This window comes from Somniosus microcephalus, chromosome 17 (assembly GCF_052327205.1).
Source record: "Somniosus microcephalus isolate GS21.2 chromosome 17, FLI_Smic_1.0, whole genome shotgun sequence".
Lineage (NCBI taxonomy): Eukaryota > Metazoa > Chordata > Chondrichthyes > Squaliformes > Somniosidae > Somniosus > Somniosus microcephalus.
The window spans coordinates 8,540,099-8,560,324 of NC_141003.1; the positions used below are offsets into that span (position 1 = coordinate 8,540,099).

Sequence of the window (20,226 nt, forward strand, 5' to 3'; positions counted from 1 at the left end):
TGAAAGATGAGGTGCTGTTCCTCGAGCTCATGTTGAGCTTCACTGGAACAATATCAGAGGCAGAGGACAGAGAGATCAGAGTGGGAGTGAAGCGGAGAGTTAAAGTGACAGGCGACCGGAAGCTCACGTCCAGTGAAAAGGAGACGGTTGGGGCCAGGAAGCTGGAAACTGTTAGTGGCATCTTTTCAGCCTGTTCTTGCCACACGGAACTTAGCTCTTCTTATCCTGACTATTTTTTCTCCTTGTCCAGTCTCTTCCCATCTACATTCGCGACTCTTCCGACTCCCTCCGTCACTTTAACAGTTTCCTGGCCCAACCATCTTCTTTTCACTATGGACGTCCAATACCTCTACACCTCCATCCCCCACCAGGACGGCCTGAGGGCGCTCCGCTTCTTCCTTGAACAGAAGCCCAACCAGTCCCCATCCATACATAGGTATGTGAGGCGAGTTAGCTAAGGTAGATTGGGAAACTAGATTAAAAGGTATGATGGCAGATAAGCAGTGGGAAACATTTAAAGAAATATTCCAAAATTCTCAACGAATATACACTCCATTGAGAAATAAAAACTCCATGGGAAAAGTGATCCATCCATGGCTAACTAAAGAAGTTAAGGATAGTATTAGGTGAAAAGAAAAGGCTTAAAATGTTGCAAACAATAGTAGTAAGCCTGAGGATTGGGAGAGCATTAGAAACCAGCAAAGGATGACTAAAAATTTGATAAAAAGGGTGAAAATAGAATGAGAGTAAACTAGCAAGAAATATAAAAGCAGATTGGAAGAGATTTTACAAGTATGTAAAACGGAAGAGTAGCAAAAGTAAGCGTTGGTCCCTTAGAGGCTGAGACAGGTGAAATTATAATGGGGAATAAGGAAATGGCAGAGACTTTAAAAAATATTTTGTATCCGTCTTCACAGTAGAAAGCACAAAAAGCACACCAAAAATAGTGGGGAACCAAGGGGCTAATAAGAGTGAGGAACTTAAAGTAATTAGTATCAGTAGAGAAAAGGTACTTGGGAAACTAATGGGGCTAAAAGTGGGGTACTGCAAGGATCAGTGCTTGGGCCTTAGCTATTTACAATCTATATTAATGACTTAGATGAAGGGACCGAGTGCAATGTATCCAAGTTTGCTGATGATACAAAGCTAGGTGGGAAAGTAAGCTGTGAGGAGGACACAAAGAGCCTGCAAAGGGATATAGACAGGTTAAGTGAGTGGGAAATAAGGTGGCAGATGGAGTATAATGTGGGGAAATGTGAGGTTATTTACTTTGGTAGGAAGAATAGAAAAACAGAATATTTTTTAAATGGTGAGAAACTAATAAATGTTGGTGTTGAGAGACTTAGGTGTCCTCGTACAGGAAACACAGGAAGTTAACACGCAGGTACAGCAAGCAATTAGGAAGGCAAATGGCATGTTGGCCTTTATTGCAAGGGGTTGGTGTACAAGAGTAATCTATCAATTAAAAAAAAATACCAATTGCATTTTGAACCCAGCTAATTATCTCACCAGTGCTTTGTTGAGTGTTAGAATAGAATCATAGAATGGTTACAGCACAGGAGGCGGCCATTCAGCCTGTCGAGCCCATGCCGGCTCTCTGAAAGAGCACATCAGCTAGTCCCACTCCCCTGCCCTTTCCCCTTAGCCCTGCAATTTTTTTTCCTTCAGGTACCTATCCAATTCCCTTTCGAAAGCCACGATTGTATCTGCCTCCACCACTTTCTCAGACAATGCATTCCAGATCCTAACCACTTGCTGCGTAAGTTTTTCCTCACGGTCAATGGTAAAGTCTTACAATTGAGATAAGAGGGCAATTTTAACCTAAAAAAAACTGGTGGGCTGGGAGTAGTTAATGTTAAAAATGTGAATCCCAACCTGTCCACTTCCAGTTTTAATGGAAGCGGGACCGAGGCAGAGTGGGGGGTGGTGGCGTGGGGGGGAATGACGCCAATCCGCTACCAGGAGGCGGGTCGTCTATTTAAATATTATATCGAGGCTGGAAGCCTCTTCCTTAACCTCCATTTTGTGTTTAAGTGTAGCTGGTCGAGTTTTGCATGCCTCGCGATCTTTTCAAACCCACCCCGACGATCTCTCCCTCCCTCCTGTGTGTGAAAGGTTTACCTGCTAGGAGCCAGGCAACCTCTTAATCTGGCTGGCTTCGGGTGGGAAACAGAGGCTTCCCATTCAAATCAGGCTCTGCCGTTAAATTCGGAACCACCCCCGCCCCTAACCCGTCTTCCCCATTAAAATTCAGCCCATAGATTCTAATTTCTAACACCTAGGATACAGAGATAGATAATGACACAAAGAGAAAGAAAAGCAGACAGGCAGTTTCTCCCCCCACATTTTAATTTGATTTCTTCCAAATAGAATTTTGACAGTAAACAAATGATCTTTGATAGGAAGGTAGGGTATGAGAGAGGGGAGCAGTAGTTTAGGGAGAGGCGTCTTTGGCTTCTCCTCACCTGTCCTTATTGGGAGTGGATGATGGGTTAAGGGCAAAATGAGAGTCAGAACAAGCGCAAGGGTAAGGGTACGAGCAGTGATCAGGTAGTTCAAAAGGGAAGTGGATATGCCACGAAGGAGAATAGGAAGTGGGAAGGTGAAGCAGTAGGGGACATGATGGGAGCAGTGGAGTGAGGGGGGAGCCACATTTTTCCCACAATCCCCATTCCAAATGCAGCCTGCAGCTCCTTTGTCTGCCAAGTCATATTAAATCACCCACCACCTCCCACCCGAAAGTAAAAAGAAGTAAAAACAAGAGTTATGGGGAAAAGAGAGAACCAGAAGAGAGGAGAGCGAGACAGAAAAAAATCCTGTGTCTGCACGCACCTCCCGTCAACTTTTCCATTATAAATTCCTATATCCACATTTATAATGGAAACTGCTTATGGAAACACCCTCCTGCCAGACGGATAGGGCTACACTAGCAGGATCATAGAATGGTTACTGCACAGGAGGCGGCCATTTGGCCCATCGAGCCTGTGTCACGCTCTGCAACAGCACTTCAGATAGTCCCACTCCCCCACCCTTTCCCCGTAGCCCTGCAATTTTTGCTCCTTCAGGTACTTATCCAATTCCCTTTTGAAAGCCACAAGTGACTGCCTCCACCACCCTTTCAGGCAGTGAATTCCAGATCATAACCACTCGCTGTGTAAAAAAAGTTTTTCCTCATGTCGCCTTTGGTTCTTCTGCCAATCACCTTAAATCTGTGTCCACTGGTTCTCGACCCTTCCGCCAATGGGAACAGTTTCTCTCTATCTACTCTGTCTAGACCCCTCATGATTTTGAACACTTCTATCAAATCTCCTCTCAACCTTCTCTGCTCTAAGGAGAACAACCCCAGCTTCTCCAGTCTATCCACGTAACTGAAGTCCCTCATCCCTGGAACCATTCTTGTAAATCTTTTCTACAACCTCTCTAAGGCCTTCACATCCTTCCTAAAGTGTGGTGCCCAGAATTGGACACAATACTCCAGTTGAGGCCGAACCAGTGTTTTATAAAGGTTCAGCATAATTTCCACACTTTTGTACTCTATACCACTATTCATGAAGCCCAGGAACCCGTAAGGTTTTTCCGTGAGGGTAAGTCTTTAGAATTTAGAAATGTAAAAAGCAGGCGTAAGGCCTGCTTTTTACAAGGTAAGTGGTCAATTAATTATAATTAAAACAGTTTTTCCACAGGTTTATTATTTTTAAATACTTTAAAGCAAAATAAGTTTATTTTCAGCCCCATTAGAATATAATTTTTTTCCCCAAAAAATTTAAATTACTGTTTAAAATAGTTATTTAATGTAATTTATAGTTTATTTAAAAAATGTGATTAAAAAAAAAAAAAAAATTATTTGAAGGTTTACTGCTATTTTGGGGCCGTAGTATTTATAAGTCTTGACAGCGCTTCCTGTCAAGACTTCTGAATGGAGCATTCCCTGCTCCGATTGGCTGCCCATGGCCCACGTGATCCCAGGGGGCGCATCGAACTAACTGCGCCCCTGGGATACGCAAGCACTGCGCGCCGGCAGCTGGGCCAGGCCCCGGATAGGAATTCCACAGGGCCCTACAGCTCAACTGCCGGCGCACAAGGTAAGTGCAGGTCGGGTCTTGCACCCGCCGGAAGCCCCTGACCCGAATTTCTGAGCCACCCACTGAAATTGGCCTTCCTCCAGTTAAGCATTTTCACTCTAGATTGCTCCCTGTCCTTTTCCACAGCTAGTCTAAATCTTATGATAATAGTATCACTGTTCCCTAAATGTTCCCCTACTGACACTTGCTCCACTTGACCCACCTCATTCCCCAGAACCAGATCCAGCAATGCCTCTTTCCTCGTTGGGCTGGAAACGTACTGATCAAGAAAGTTCTCCTGAACACACTTCAGAAATTCTTCCACCTCTGCCCTTTACACTATTACTATCCCAGTCTATATTAGGATAGTTGACGTCCCCCCATTATCACTACTCTATAGTTCTTGCACCTCTCTGTAATTTCTGTGCAAATTTGCTCCTCTATATCCTTCCCACTAGTTGGCGGCCTGTAGAATACACCTAGTAGTGTAATGGCACCTCTATTGTTTCTCAACTCTAAGCAAATAGAATCTGTCCTTGACCCCTCCAGGATATCCTCTCTCTCCAGCACTAATATTCTCCTTAATCAATACTGCCACCCCACCTCCTTTCTTTCCTTCCTTATCTTTCCTGAACACCTTATATCCAGGAATATTTAGTACCCAATCCTGCCCTTCTGTGAGCCAGGTCTCCGTTATCGCCATGACATCATATTCCCATGTGTCTATTTGTGCCTGTAGCTCACCAACCTTATTTACCACACTTCGTGCATTCACACACATGCACTGTAAACCCATCTTAGACCTCCTTGTATTCTCTTAGTCTGACCCCACCTAACACCGTCCTATTTCTTACTCTAGTGCTATCTGTCTCTCCCAATCCTTTGTGCACCTTGTTTCTCCTTTCTAATGCTACATTCTGGTGCCCATCCCCCTGCCAAATTAGTTTAAACCCTCCCCAACAGCACTAGCAAACCCCCCCCTGCGAGGTCATTGGTCCCAGCTCTGTTGAGGTACAACCCGTCCGTCCTTTACAGGTCCCACCTCCCCTAGAACTGGTCCCAATGTGCCAGGAATCTAAAGGCCTCCCTCCTGCACCATCTCTCCAGCCACACATTCATCTGCTCTATCTTCCTATTTTCTATTCTCACTAACTCGTGGCACTGGGAGTAATCCGGAGATTACTACTTTTGAGGTCCTGGTTTTTAATCTCTTACCTAGCTCCCTAAAAGCTGCCTGCAGGACCTCATCCCTCTTTCTACCAATGTTGTTGATACAGATATGGACTGTTCACCCATCCCCCTCAGAATGTTCTGCAGCCGCTCAGTGACATCCTTGACCCTGGCACCAGGGAGGCAACATACCAGATTGGAATCACATCTGTGGCCGCAGAAATGCCTATCTGTTCCCCGTACTGTCGAATCTCCGATCATTATTACTTTCCTGATCTTCCTCCTCCACCCCCACCCCCTGTACAGCTGAGCCACCCATGGTGCCATGGACTTGGCTCTGGCTGCACTCCCCTGAGGAACCATCGCCCTCACCAGTATACTGGTTGGAGAGTGAGATGCACTCAGGGGACCCCTGCACTACTTGCCTGGTCCTCCTTGCCTGTCCGACAGTCACCCATTCCCTCCACGCTCGTACGCTGCGGAGTGACCACCTCCCGAAACGTGCTATCCATGTAGCTCTCAGCCTCACGGATGCACCGCAGTGACACCAGCTGCTGCTCAAGCTCTGAAATCTGGAGCTTGTGCTCCTCCAGGATGATGACACCCTCCTGCGAGTGTAGCCCTATCCGACCGGCAGGAGGGTGTCAACCCAGAATAAGTAGTATACAAGGCAGTTATTATCAGTAATATATAGACAGAGATTTATGACAAAAATATAAAAATTAGGGCAAAATGTTTGACTTTAAAATGGAGATGTAATTATATCAGAGCAATCTGCTCGAAATATCCCTCAGCCTCTAATCAAAGTTTCATCTGGAATCTACACTTGGTCTCGACTTCCTGTGTGTAACACCATGGGAAATTGACAGCAAGACTCTTAAAAGATTACCACTTATTATGAAGCAATGAATGATTTACCATCAGGTAGGGTGTGTGCCCTTGTTCCAAGGCTTTTAAAGTAAAGATGCTTCATGGCATCATCTGCAGAAATTCTCTTCTTGGCCTGGTACTACAAAGAATATTAGATGCCTATTAGTTGTTTTTTTTAAAAAAGGCAAAAATTACATTTCAATTATGCAACAACAATTAAAACTTACTTGTAAAAATATGGATAACAGATCAATTCCTTCCGTGTCCAATCTGTGAGAAAAAGCAAGTCTCCAGTTGAAGAAGTTACATTAGCACATACACCTGTCCTTATAGTTGCTCATCTTTATGTATACCTCCAGGAGTGAGGCAGATGGCAGGTGCACTTATGTGCAAAGAAATATATCAAGCCAATTACCTTCATAAAACATGTACAAATTATTTAATCATGGATTCTACCGAATCCAGTCTATTAAGGGAGGCAACCAAATGTGGGCAAAAGCCATAAGATAAAGCTCTGTGCAATTACTTCCACATCCCTTGAAGGTAATAAAGTATATTCATCCAAACCTTACAACACGATTCCACTCTGACCACAGGATTCCTCAGATGGCTCATCCATGCTTCCAGCAGCACAGAAATCATGTTCCATGAAAATCTTTGTAATTTTTAATACCATTCATGAACAGATATTTCTTGTTTTTAAAGGTGTTAATCTACGCAGCATTAACGGCTTCAGTTTGGAATCTATTCCACATATCCACTACACAATGGGGAAAATAATTCTGTCGTCTCTAATCTTCCTCGACTCTGGCTTTTTGTATTCGGTCAAGTTCTCCGATCACTGCCCAAGTTTGATTACCAACTTACTTCTACAATTATTCATGACACGCAACAACTTAAAGAAATGGATTGCTTCAAATATCAACTTTTAGTCTTCATACCGAGGGCCCTAAATTCCTTTACCCACTTCACTGTCTTTTTAAAGGTAAGTTTCCAAAAACTTGATATATTCTAAATAGAGTTTTATCAACAAACTACACACAGTTATCAATGGTCTCGTCACAGTGCTCATGGACTTTGTGATTTATCCACTGACACTAGGTTCCTCTCCTGCTCCATAACCTTTAATGGGTATCCCTGCATGGTATACTTGGTGCTTGCCAGACCTAACTGCATTGAAAGACATCTGCTATACATGGGCACTTTTCTACTGCATCTAAATTGGCCTACACTCTACTAACTTGATGTAATTTCCCCAATTTCTTGCACCTTTCGCAGCTCACACACACACTTTTTGTCTATGGCTATCACAATGTAAATCACAACTCATTTTATACTTAATAAAATTGACCCTATTCATAAACACAATTGACTAACAATACCTTGGTGCATGATTTATGACGAGTTGTGGCTTATATTTAGGAAAGTTGTAAGCCTTAAATTCCTCATTTGAAAATATTCCTGGCCATGTCTCCTCTGTAGGTGTTCCTGCATTAAATAAAGTCCATTAGTAAAATACAGATACTCATGGAAAATATCAACATGATTTTGAGGTTTCATAGTTCATTTCACAAAATTTTTTTTTGTAAACCTGTACTCAACAAAGTGATGACTGTGCTGTTCCCACGCACTTTTAAAAGAAATTCAACCTGGACATGAACATAGAAATTGGGATCAACCCACAAGGGAGAATCACCCAAGAAACACCCTTCAAAAAAAATTCATACACCAGGTGGTCAATTTCCACTCTACCGTGGGATATGTTCTGACTTGGCAACATTAGGCGTGATAAAAAATCACCGTTATATCACACCCTGAAGGATTCAAGTTATGATTGCAATAGTACCAGACAAACTATTTCTACTTGGCGCTGTAAGCCCAGAATAAACAGGCTCCCTTAGAGTTCAGCAATGTGGTCTCTACCAGTTACTGCAAACCTAAATCTCCTAAACTGGCTCCTTCAAAAGCTATGCCATCAATGAAAGTATACAGTGCTACATCTGACTACTCATCTGTATCAAGTCTTGCTTGTTTGGGATCCAACAGGGCCTGCTGGTGTAGACAGCCAGATCATCGGAGAACCAGGTCCTGGCCAGTACAGAATTACAAGAATTCTTTGAAATTACTCCTTGCAAATTTTTTTTATTCCATGCCCCTGCCGTCCCTCTGGGAGAGGTATGGTTCAATGGGTGCCAGTCACCATCTGGTACCTCGTCCAAGTGGCCATTAGTCATGTCAGATCCTCAACAGCAACATTTTGGCAGACTATTCTACCTATAATACCAAAAGGTACCACATGCGCACACTTCAATCAGGGGTCAGAGTGTGTTCAGGAGCAGGAATTGGCTCAGTGACAGGAAGCAGAGGGTGCTGGTGGATGGATGTTTTTCAGACTGGGAGGTGGTTTACAGTGGTGTTCCCCAAGGGCCAGTTTTGGGTCAATTACTCTTTTTATAAAGGACCTAGACTCGGGTGTAGTGAGCAGCATTATAAAGTTTGCAGAAGATACGAAACTTGGCAAAGTAGATGATCATGATGAGCATAGCTATAGGCTTCAGGATGATAGAGACAGGATGGTAATAAGACAAATAGGGCCATAGTACCAAAAAATGTTAAGATGTCTAAAAATGTTAGAGAGACAAATCTAAAGGCACTGTATCAGAATGAACGAAGCATTCGTAATAAGGTAGACGAATTAACAGCACAAATAGATGTAAACGGATACGATATAATTGCGATTACGGAGACATGGCTGCAGGGTGACCAAGGCTGGGAGCTGAATATCAAAGGATATTCAATATTTAGGAAGGACAGGCGAAAAGGAAAAGAAGGTGGGGTGGCCTTGTTAGTAAAGGATGAAATCAGAGCAATAGTGAGAAAGGATATTGGCTCAGAAAATCAAGATGTAGAATCAGTCTGGGTGGAGCTAAGAAGCACCAAGGGGCAGAAAGGGTGGGAGTTGTCTATAGGCCTCCAAACAGTAGTGGTAATGTAGGGGATGGCATCAAACAGGAAATTAGAGATGCATGTAACAAGGGTATTACAGTAATCATGGGTGACTTTAATCTACATATAGATTGGCCAAACCAAATTAGCAATACTGTGGAGGATGAATTCCTGGAGTGTGTACGAGATGGTTTTTTAGACCAGTACGTTGAGGAGCCATTGGGTATTGTGCAATGAGAAGGGGTTAATTAATAATCTTGTTGTGCGGGGTCCTTTAGGGAAGAGTGACTATAACATGATAGAATTCTTCATTAAGATGGAAAGTGAAGTAGTCCAATCTGAAACTAGGGTCCTAAATCTAAACAAAGGAAACTACGATGGTATGAGGAGTGAGTTGGCTATGGTAGATTGGGGAGCTTCATTAAAAGGCATGACGGTGGACAGGCAATGGCTAACATTTAAGGAACGAATGCCTGAATTGCAAGTTACACATTCCTTTCTGGCGCAAAAACACAAAAGGAAAAGCGGCCCAACCATGGCTAACAAAAGAAATTAAGGATAGTATTAGATCCAAAGACGAGTCATATAAAGTTGCCAGAAAAAGTAGCAAGCCTGAGGATTGGGAGCAGTTTAGAATTCAGCAAAAAAGGACCAAGTGATTGATTAAGAGGGGAAAAATAGAATATGAGAGTAATCTTACAAGGAACATAAAAGTGGATTGTAAAAGCTTCTATAAGTATGTAAAAAGAAAAAGATTAGTGAAGACAAATGTAGGTCCTTTAGTCAGAAACAGGAGAATTTATAATGGGGAACAAGGAAATGGCAGAGCAATTAAACAAATACTTGGGTTCTGTCTTCACAGAAGAGGATACAAATAACTTCCCAGAAATGCTAGGGAACCAAGGGTCCAGTGAGAAGGAGGAATTAAAGGAAATTATTACTAAAAAAATACTGGAGAAATTAATGGGACTGAAAGCTGATAAATCCCCAGGGCCCGATAATCTGCATCCCAGAGCACTGAAAGAGGTAGCCATGGAAATAGTGGATGCATTGGTTGTCATCTTCCAAAATTCTATAAATTATTGAACAGTTCCTGCAGATTGGAGGGTGGCAAATGTAACCCCACTATTTAAAAAAGGGAGAGAGAAAACAGGGAACTACAGACCGGTTAGCCTAACATCAGTAGTAGGGAAAATTATAAAGGATTGATAACAGGATACTTAGAAAATATCAACGGGATTAGACAAAGTCAACATGGATTTATGAAAAGGAAATAGTGTTTGACAAACCTACTGGTGTTTTTTTGAGGATGTAACTGGTAGGATAGATAAGGGAGAACCAGTGGATGTGGTGTATTTGGATTTTCAGAAGGCCTTTGATAAAGTCCCACATAAGAAGCTAGTGTGCAAAATTAAAGCACATGGGATTGGGGGTAATATAATGGCATGGATTGAAAATTGGTTAACAGACAGGAAAGAGAGAGTAGGAATAAATGGGTTGTTTTCAGGGTGGCAGGCGGTGACTAGTGGGGTACCGCAGAGATCAGTGCTTGGGCCCCAGCTATTCACAATATATATCAATGATTTGGATGAGGGAACCAAATGTAATATTTCAAAGTTTGCTGACGACACGAAACTAGGTGGGATTGTGAGTTATGAGGATGCAAAGAGGCTTCAAGGCGATTTAGACAAGTTGAGGGAGTGGGCAAATACATGGCAGATGCAGTATAACGTGGATAAATGTGAAGTTATCCACTTCGGTAGGAAAAACAGAAAGGCAGAGTATTATTTAAATGGTGATAGATTGGGAAAGGTTGATGTACAAAAGGATCTGGGTGCCCTTGTACACCAGTCACTGAAAGCAAACATGCAGGTGCAGCAAGCAGTTAGGAAGGCAAATGGTATGTTGGCCTTCATTGCAAGAGGATTTGAGTAAAGGAGCAAGGATGTCTTACTACAGTTATAAAGGGCCTTGGTGACACCACACCTGGAGTACTGTGTGCAGTTTTGGTCTCCTTAACTAAGAAAGGATATACTTGCCATAGAGGGAGTGCAGCCAAGGTTCACCAGACTGATTCCTGGGATGGCAGGAATGTCGTATGAGGAGCGATTGGGTCAACTAGGCCTGTATTCACTAGAGTTCAGAAGAATGAGGGGGGTTCTCATTGAAACGTATAGAATTCTGACGGGGCTAGACAGACTGGATGCAGGATGTTTCCCCTGGCTGGGGGGTCTAGAACGAGGGGTCACAGCCTCAGGATACGGGGTAGGACATTTAGGACCGAGATGACGGGAAATTTCTTCACTGAGGGTGGTGAACCTGTGGAATTCTCTACCACAGAAGGCTGTGGAGGCCAAGTCATTAAATATATTCAAGAAGGAGTTAGATATATTTCTTAAGGCTAAAGGCATCAAGGGATATGGGGAGAAAGCGGGGACAGGGTACTGAATTTGGATGATCAGCCATGATCTCATTAAATGGTGGAACAGGCTCGAGGGGCCGAATGGCCTACTCCTGCTCCTATCTTCTATGTTTCTATGTAAAGGGTACAGAGGAGGTTTACCAGGATATCACCAGGGATGAGTGACTTCAGTTATGAGGAGAGGTTGGAAAAGTTAGGACTGTTATCCTTGGAACAGAGACGGTTAGAGGTGACCTAATAGAGGATTTCCGGATGATGAGAGGTTTTGAGAGAGTAAATAGGGAAAAAAATATTCACTCTGGTGAGTGGGTCAATAATTAGAGGTCACAGATTCAAAATAATTAGAAAAGATCTAGAAGGGAGATGAGTAGAAATGTTTTCGCTTGGAGTTGTTGGGATCTGGATCAAACTACTTGAAGAGGTGGTGGAAGCTGATTCCATAAATAATTTTAAAAGGGGGTTGGTGCAGGTACTTTGAAGATGAGGAACTTACAGGATTATGGACAAAAAGTGAGAAGGTGGGACGAAGCACGACTTCTCTTTCAAACAGCCAGCACAGGCACAGCGGGCCGAAAGGCCTCCTTCTATGCTGTAAGTTTCTATGATTCTAGGAATCCCAGCCTATATTCCCCTCCCCAACCTAAAGCTCGGAGTGCCAAGCATTGTACCTCTGCTGAAGAGATCAGTTAACTCAGTAAAAACTGGGAATCGCACTGCAGACCTTCTTGGTCTGTATGGCTCAGTAATGCAGTGGATAAATATGCTGAATCATCACAGGAGTATTGATCCATGCAAGAACCCTCTACATGGAACCTCTATGACCACTACGCTGATGTCCTGAAATTTGGAGTGAACTCCAACAGCCTCGTGTTGAAATGTGCCCCTGACATCCATCACTGGACAGGCTCATCTGTGAAAGATGGGCCGAATGACCAAGGTCAATTCTTGCAACTGGATATTATGTCGTCAAGAGTGTCTCGCACCTTGTTCTACAACCTCTTAGTTGTTGGAATGACAGATCCAGAATTGTAGTACACGTTATATTTGAACGAAAAGAAAAATAGAAAATTTGAATTTATATAGTGCCTTTCATATCCTCAGGACATCCCAAAAGGCTTTACTGCTAAGGAAGTACTCACAGAATCACAGAAACCCCACAGTGCAGATAGAGGCCATTTCGGCCCATCGAGCCTGCACCGACACATATCCCACCCGATCCCCATAACCCCTACACCAACACATATCCCACCCTATCCCTGTAACCCCACGTATTTAATCCCAACACTAAGGGTCAATTTATCATAGCCAATCAACCTAACCCGCACATCTTTGGACTGTGGGAGGAAACCGGAGCACCCGGAGAAAACCCACGCAAACACGGGGAGAATGTGCAAACTCCACACACAGTCGCCTGTTGAAGTGTAGTCATTGTTACAATGTGTGAAACGCAGCAGCCAATTTGCGCACAAGACCCCATAAATATGAATCTGCTTGACTAACAAACTGACCTGAATGGACTGCTTCTGCACAAATTGTTTCATAGGAAGCCCGACGCATCTAAGGTGTTCTCTTTAGTTAAATCTCTGTACTCCATACATTCAACTGTTTTGATTCCTTTTCAGGAATTGAGCATGACCAAGGAATGTTAACTGAAGAACCACTTGAAAAATGCACAACTGAACCATATTCTGTTTTGGCTCACGCGACTAAGCAGAAAGCCTTAGGAGACTCTGGGATTGGTACCAAACCAGGAGACAGGTCTACGCTGGGAGGGCAACCTGGTCAGTAGGAAAGGAAGGTTTGTTAGTCATGGTGATGCTAGGAAGTTGGGGCTGCGTACTCATGCTGCAAATACTGCTCCATTCACAGGTCAGGATATTTACCTGTGCCATTGATGGTCTGTGTTTTTAGAGGCAGTGCATCATGGGTGTGTACAGCAGTAAACATAATTTGGGGTTGCAACTGCAAATTGGAACATGGAATTAGGAAGTTGGTTGTGGAATTACAGAGTGTGTTTCTTTGAAACAGAAAATGGAATCTGAAGCTGCAGAACATGGTTGAATTCATGGGCTGGAGCCTGGAACAAGGGCATTGAAATGAGTGCCCATGTTGCTTTGCTGCTTTTATGGGCTAGGACACTAACTTTGTTCCTGGTAGTGATTCGGCAGTAGGTCTACACAATAAAACCAGCTGCCCCTCTTTTCTCCACCCCGCCCCCCTCCTCACTTTAAAATTACACCCCAAAGTGCGTGTCTCCTGCTGCTTTCAAGATAAATGGGGGCCATCCTGGCCTGGGATGAGACAACTGACCTTCACTGAATTCCAATGGCCCACCTGGCTTCAATGCACACACTCAGGCCGGGATTTTGCTCACCTCGGCGGGTCCAGGGCGGGCGACGTTGGTGGCAGGTCCCGACCCCGCTGCTGGCTCCATCCCTCTGTCTAAAAATGACTTTCCCTTGATGGGGCTTGTTAAGCCTGCCCATTGCATTTCCCGGTCCAATTAGAGGAAGCGAGTCTGGTGATATCATTCATGACATGTCATCAGCCAGTTTCTTTAAAGGGACCGTGGTCAACTTTATTTTGACAGTTGTGCTGTCAGCGTTCTACAGCACTGAGGTGCTGCAAACACTGACAATAACTGCACAGAGGTGCAAGGCTGCACCCAGGTTCTCCCATGACTCTCTCCATATGCTTATGGAGGGAGTCAGAGCACGCAGGGAAGTTCTCTTCCCTTCCGATGGGCGGAAGAGACCTCCTCAGGACACCAACACAGCCTGGTTGTACATTGCAGAGGAGGTCACAAGCAGGGATGTCGTCAGGAGGACCGGAGTGCAGTGGCGCAAACCTTTCAATGATCTCATTAGATCACGAAACCTTAGTACAAAGCCACACTCACCTTCATCCCCATCACTCTGCCTTCCCCACCCTACCCATACACATCCTTACTCACACCAACTTACCTTGTACCTCCACCCATCCCTCTCTCTCTATCTACATTAGCACATCCCCATCTCACTAGCCACTCCTCACACACACTCATCCTAGTGTAATCACACCAACTAACACACCAGGGTAGCCACTTGGGTGTTTTATCCAATGTTCATGCAAAGTTTTTGTTAATGTGCTGTCAAACATTGAAACCTTTATTTTCAACACTTTGCGTTCTTGGACAGATGTGTGCGCACCTTTGGAGGTGGCTTAGTGAGTTGCAGTGAATGGTGAGACATAACGGTACCTCCCGCAATGGTGGTGAGTGTGAAAGGAATGGCTTGAACATTATAGGGATGCTTTATGGTGTTGGTGTGGGGTGGTGCCAACCTGGCGCATCATGTGGCAGCCAGGGTGCACAGCATCAAGTGAAGTAAATCTGACCATAATGAGGCCATCCCTGGCCTCCTGGGCAGCAAAAGCTCGGGTGCTGATGCCCTCTGTCCTGTGCAGGTGATTGCGGAGAAGGTTGTTGTTGTTGGTGCTGCTGGTGTTGGGGCTGATCTTGGTCGAATTCTGAGGACCAAGGTGAGACTGTATAAAGGGCACCCATGTTGATGGAATAGATGGCAGGTGAAGTAAAGATGACAGAAGCATTCTGTCAATTGTGAGAGTTCTTTCAATTAGGTGAGATTGGATTGAGAGTCGAAAGCCTGCAGAATCTGCGCTGGAAATAGTCTGGGAAACAGCTTGTGGCTGAGGAAAGTGATGATCTGTCAGGTGGGAGCTTTTACTGTACAGTTGAAGCTGTCAAGTAATCAGCTGGAGCAATGGCCACTGAAATCCTGCCTCAGGTTGACAGCTGTGGTCCCCGCACAGCGTGGTTCCCATGGCCATGAAGTTAAAGTGAAAAGGTATGTTTAAAAACCCTGTTAATGATGTCAACTAGATGTTAATGAGATTAACTGAGCCCCCCGCCGCTGCCTGTCGGGTTGGGTCTGCTCAGTGGTGACAGACCAGACATTGGGAAAGGCACGTGGCGGCGGGGTCCCGACCCACTGGTGGAAATAAAACAAACACTTTCCCACCTGACCAGCCACTGATCCTGCCCGCTGACCCCCGGAAAACTCCGGTCTCAGTTTCTGCAGGCTTTTGGCCTACTTTTTAAGCTTCTACAAAATAATTTTGTTTTAAAAGACAGCCCTCAAACATCACCTGTGTTAACTGCCCCCACCCCCCAGCCACCCCAGCACTTACCTTATGGCAGGGACTTTTCCCTTAGGTCCCCAGCGGCATCCAGCTCCCACCCCAATCTCCACTCCTGCCTGCTGGCCATGACGTTATTCCTGCCAGCTTCAGGTGGAAGACATGTGCAATACTAAAATGAAGCCTGGCTGTTAAAATCTTCTGAGCCTCGCTTCCTTCCCAATTTGCTGGTGTGCCACCCGCTTTGGACCCACCTCCAACACCCCATCGCCGGCACAATACACCAATCCTGCCCCAAGCTAAAATTGGCCCCATAATTTCGAGGGCCTCGTCATTTTGCCCACCTTCTCAAGGGCAATAAATGCTGGCCTTGCCAGTGACACCCACATCCCAGGAACACATTTTTTTTTTTAGCTCCTTCATCTCCATCAAGTTCTAGGATATATTGTGTCAGGCTCTTGTGTTTTTTCTTCCTTTAGCCCAACAACTTAGCTAAAATTATCCTTTTATCCATAATACTGCTCACCTTGCTCTCAACCACTTCAGGATTCTCCTCTCCAATATCCTTCTCTTTAGTAAAAAAATGTCAAGTACGTATTTAATAAATACCTCTGCCAATTAAATCATCTGCAAATTGACAACCCTCTCCTCTCAGGGGTGTCACCTCGCTTTTTACAATTTCCTTTTTACTGATGTACTTATGCAGCACAGGAGGCGGCCATTCGGCCCATCGTGTCGATGCCAGCTCTTTAAAAAAGCGATCCAATTAGTCCCGCTCCCTTCCACTTTCCCCATAACCCTGCAAACTTTTCCTTTTCAAGTAAATATTCAATTCCCTTTTGAAAGTCACTATTGAATCTGCTTCTACCATACTATAAAATACTTTACTGTTCCTTTTGATATTTAAAAAAAGTATTTTCCTCGTATTCCCTATCCTGCTCTTAACATTTCGTATTCTTTTTGATTTTCATTATAATTCTTATAGTCTACATATGCCCTCTTCAATTGTATTTGAGGCAGGAGCTGGAAAGGTCAGGGAGCAACTGTCAACGTGGCTGGAGGAAAGATGTGGCAGTGGGGGGGGGGGGGGGGGGGGGGCTTGAATATGCCATTACTAATGGTGTGCATGTGACTGATGCCAAGTGGTAGGGAAGTTGCACATGCGTGGAGGCTAGAGGAAGCAACACAAGAAGCAGCTAAAACATCAGTATCAGTGGCCTAGCGGAAAGATCCTAGCTCCACAAATGGAGCAGAAAGCCATTCAAGGATCCGGAGAGAGGTAAAGTTGTTGGAGATATTGGAGTACGTTTTAAGTGTTCTATCCCCAGAATTATGGATTGTTTTAATGTGTTGTAAATCCAATATTTAGAAGTGGGCGGAGAACTAATATGGTCAGTTTAAGGACATTCCTTAAAAAAACATTCCTTAGGGATATGATTGTTTCCTCTTTTTAGGAGAAAGTGTCTTTTAAGAGTGAAACAGGTGTGTTTTTTGATTGGTTATGTTTAAGTGCATGTGAAATTTGAGCTAATCGCTATACTATTCACCCGATATGTTGGGACACATACCAGATGCAAATCTTAGATTAGAATATGACACTTTTATCTACATATAATCAAACATAATAAATATTTAGGCATAGAACTAATACTAACTTCAATTTTCAAAAATTAGCAGTTATGCTGTGATCCAAACTTGTTACATGAACAGAATTACAAACTTACCTAATAGCCTGAAAATCAAGTGCAGTTCGTCTTCTACAGTGGAACCAGGAAACAGAGGTCTTCCAGCTGCCATTTCATAGAAGATACACCCAACACCCCTGCAACAAGTCACAAGACATTGTAGTCCACTCAACAGAATTTTTTAGAACTGTATTTCAGAATTTAAATGTACACATCACACTTCTCAACATACATCATCTTTCCCAAAATTGTTGGTCAATTCCTCTCAACAGCACGTCGGATTTTCCAACAAAAAATTATTCTCAATAGAAAAGAGCTGCCTATTCCTTCATAGTAGCTGCCATTCTTCACCTACAATATATAGTGTGTCTTTTATTTAAAGTATCCAGCTTAGATAATCAGGGGTATGGTATGGCTGTCCCATTTGGTTCAGAATTCGTACGACCTTCTCTCTGACAGCCAAACAAATATCTCTGCTAGCAGCCATCTCAAGATACACGAATGTCTAGACCTCATTTCTTTGAGGAAAAGGCAAATGAAAACCTCTCCTGTTGGTTAGGAAAGCAAATTATACAAAAAGATTCTTAAAAGTTTCGCTTTAAAAACTGCTAAAAAAGCTGTTGAATATCATTTTTAATTGGCTTGTAATCTATTACACTTGTTGCTGTTCATCAACCCAAATTTGCGGCTACATCAGCTTACACTAGTAATATCTGTTACTTCTGAATGCTGCCGGCAAGATTGGGGAAATGCCGTTTCACCTTTTTGTTCTTTGTCTTTTTACCTTTTTGTGTTTTAATCGGAGGAAGTTAACCCACTTCCTTGAATAAAAATGGCTTTTGTTGGTGAGGCAAGATGCAACGGCAGTGAGAAAAGGATTACAATTGGATTCAAAGAGGTCAGTCTTTCATCTTGTTGCATTTCACATATTAATTCATAAGTAATACATGAGGAAAAGGGAAGTCCAGTGTGCCTGTTGCATGTTTCAGGCCACTCCTGTAAGTGGTCCAAGCATCTTATGTTCAGGACTTTGGTTGTGTTGGGCTTAATCATTCAAGGGCTCTCTGGAAGAGCCCCAATACATTTTCTACTCTTATCACAGATTATTGTGGTTCTCGGGAATGCGGCGGAGGAGGAGGAGGAGGAGGACTATCGGGCATATTCCTTTTAAGAACATAAGTAGCAAGAGCAGGAGTAGGCCATACGGCCCCTCGAGCATCGACCTCAACTCCACTTTCCCGCCCGATCTCCATATCCCTTGATTCCCCAAAAATCTATCGATCTCAGCGTTGAATATTCTCAAAGACTCAGCATTCCAAAGATTCACAACCCTCAGTGAAGAAATTCCTCCTCATCTCAGTCTTAAATGGCCTACCCCTTATCCTGAGACTATGTCCCCTAGTTCTAGATACTCCAGCCAGGGGAAACAACCTTTCAGCATCTACCCTGTCAATCCCCTTCAGAATCTTGTATGTTTCAATGAGATCACTTCTCATTCTTCTAAACTTCACTTTTACATAATGGTAGCACCACAGTTATGGAGCAGTCTTTATCAGAAAGGTGTTGGTGCAAGGAGGAGATCCAGTAGCGTTAACGTGTGTGAATCGTATCAATAGAACAGATAAGCTGAAGAACCATAAAGTAACATTCTGGAAAGTTAATAAGGGATAAGCAAAGGATGAAATTGAGTTTGTGAGGGATGGTTCCCTACCACAGCAGTCTAAGTAGTGACGGAGCTCTTAATGAGCCAGATGAACCAGGATGCCTGGATGATACAGAAGGTGGCCCAAAGAAAGGGCCTACAGTTATCAGAACTCATCAAGCTTTGCATAATGTTGTGCATTATGAGATTATACCAATAGTTTTTAATCTATCAGCTGTAACTATGCCAAAAGGCTTGTGTAACCAAATGTATGAAAACCCTGGATAAAAAATCTCCCAAATGCATTATGTAAGTAACCAGCTGGCCTTAGCAAACTATGCATATCTCTAAAGAGGGAAATATTGTGTGACTTCTACAATATTTGGAGTACAAGCATGGCACTACCACTTGCCAACTTCCAGACTTTATGGTAATTTTAATACCGGTTCAGGTGCATAATCACTGAAGTTCAGGTGAATATAACCCTCCAGGCAGAGGTTTTACAGTCAGTGGTGAGGTTTGGACATCCGATCCCACCACTGTTCCATGTTGATGATTATTAGAATCATAGGCCTAGAAATTCAGTTGCTTGCGCCAGCGCCTTAGGAGGAGATGTTGGGCGCTAGGCGGCTAGCGGCCGGGCGCAGCGCGATCTGCGCCTCTCCCCAACTTCACTAGAGATTTAGCGTCGGCGCAAAGTCTTTGCGCGCGCTCAGCTGCGCGCGCAGATCCTGACGTCATTTCATCGTGCAACGCCCTTTGTGCGCCCCAAACCGGAACTTCAGTGGCGCCGCCCTTCTTTGCGCCTGGCGCCCCCAGCGACTGGTAGAGGGGAACGGTTCCCAGTCGCTGCGGGGTGCGCTATTTAAAGGGGACTCCTCCTGCATTATAAGTGACAGCCATTTTGTGCCAATCCTTCTGTGTGAGAGACAAAGGCAGAGAGCTTTCTGCTTTGACTCAGTGCTCGCAGAGGTACTTCTGGCTTCAGGCCAGAGCTTTGCACTTGGATTTCACTTTCAGTGCCATAGCCTTGAGTCGCCACATATACTGTAATGGGGGCTACAATGGGTGGAAACGTTGGCTTTCTGCATTGCATTCAAAGGGATCAGAGACGCCGTGAGAGAGTGCCAGTCATGGCCAGACGGAGAAGGGCCAACAGGTGTCGGCACAGGAGGCCTTACCCACCCAGGGTATACCGCCAGCAGTTCTCATATCTGAACATGTCTGAGGAGCAGTGTGTTCGGAGGCTGTGATTCAGAAGGGAGGTGGTCATTGAGATCTGCCACCTGCTTC

The 20,226-nt window shown here is 44.1% G+C and overlaps 1 protein-coding gene across 4 annotated transcripts in view; it reads right to left on the reverse strand.

Moving 5' to 3' along the window:
* The window catches only part of cdk17 (cyclin dependent kinase 17), a 251,513-nt gene that overhangs the window by 4,537 nt on the left and 226,750 nt on the right, over nt 1-20,226 (reverse strand). For all 4 annotated transcript variants that reach the window (XM_086009899.1, XM_086009897.1, XM_086009896.1 and 1 more), the window contains 4 exons: nt 17,331-17,428; nt 7,484-7,589; nt 6,329-6,371; nt 6,150-6,240 (listed from right to left, as the gene is read on the reverse strand). In XM_086009899.1, coding sequence (XP_085866025.1) covers nt 6,150-6,240; nt 6,329-6,371; nt 7,484-7,589; nt 17,331-17,428 — 338 coding nt within the window. The remainder of the gene's footprint in view (nt 1-6,149; nt 6,241-6,328; nt 6,372-7,483; nt 7,590-17,330; nt 17,429-20,226) is intronic.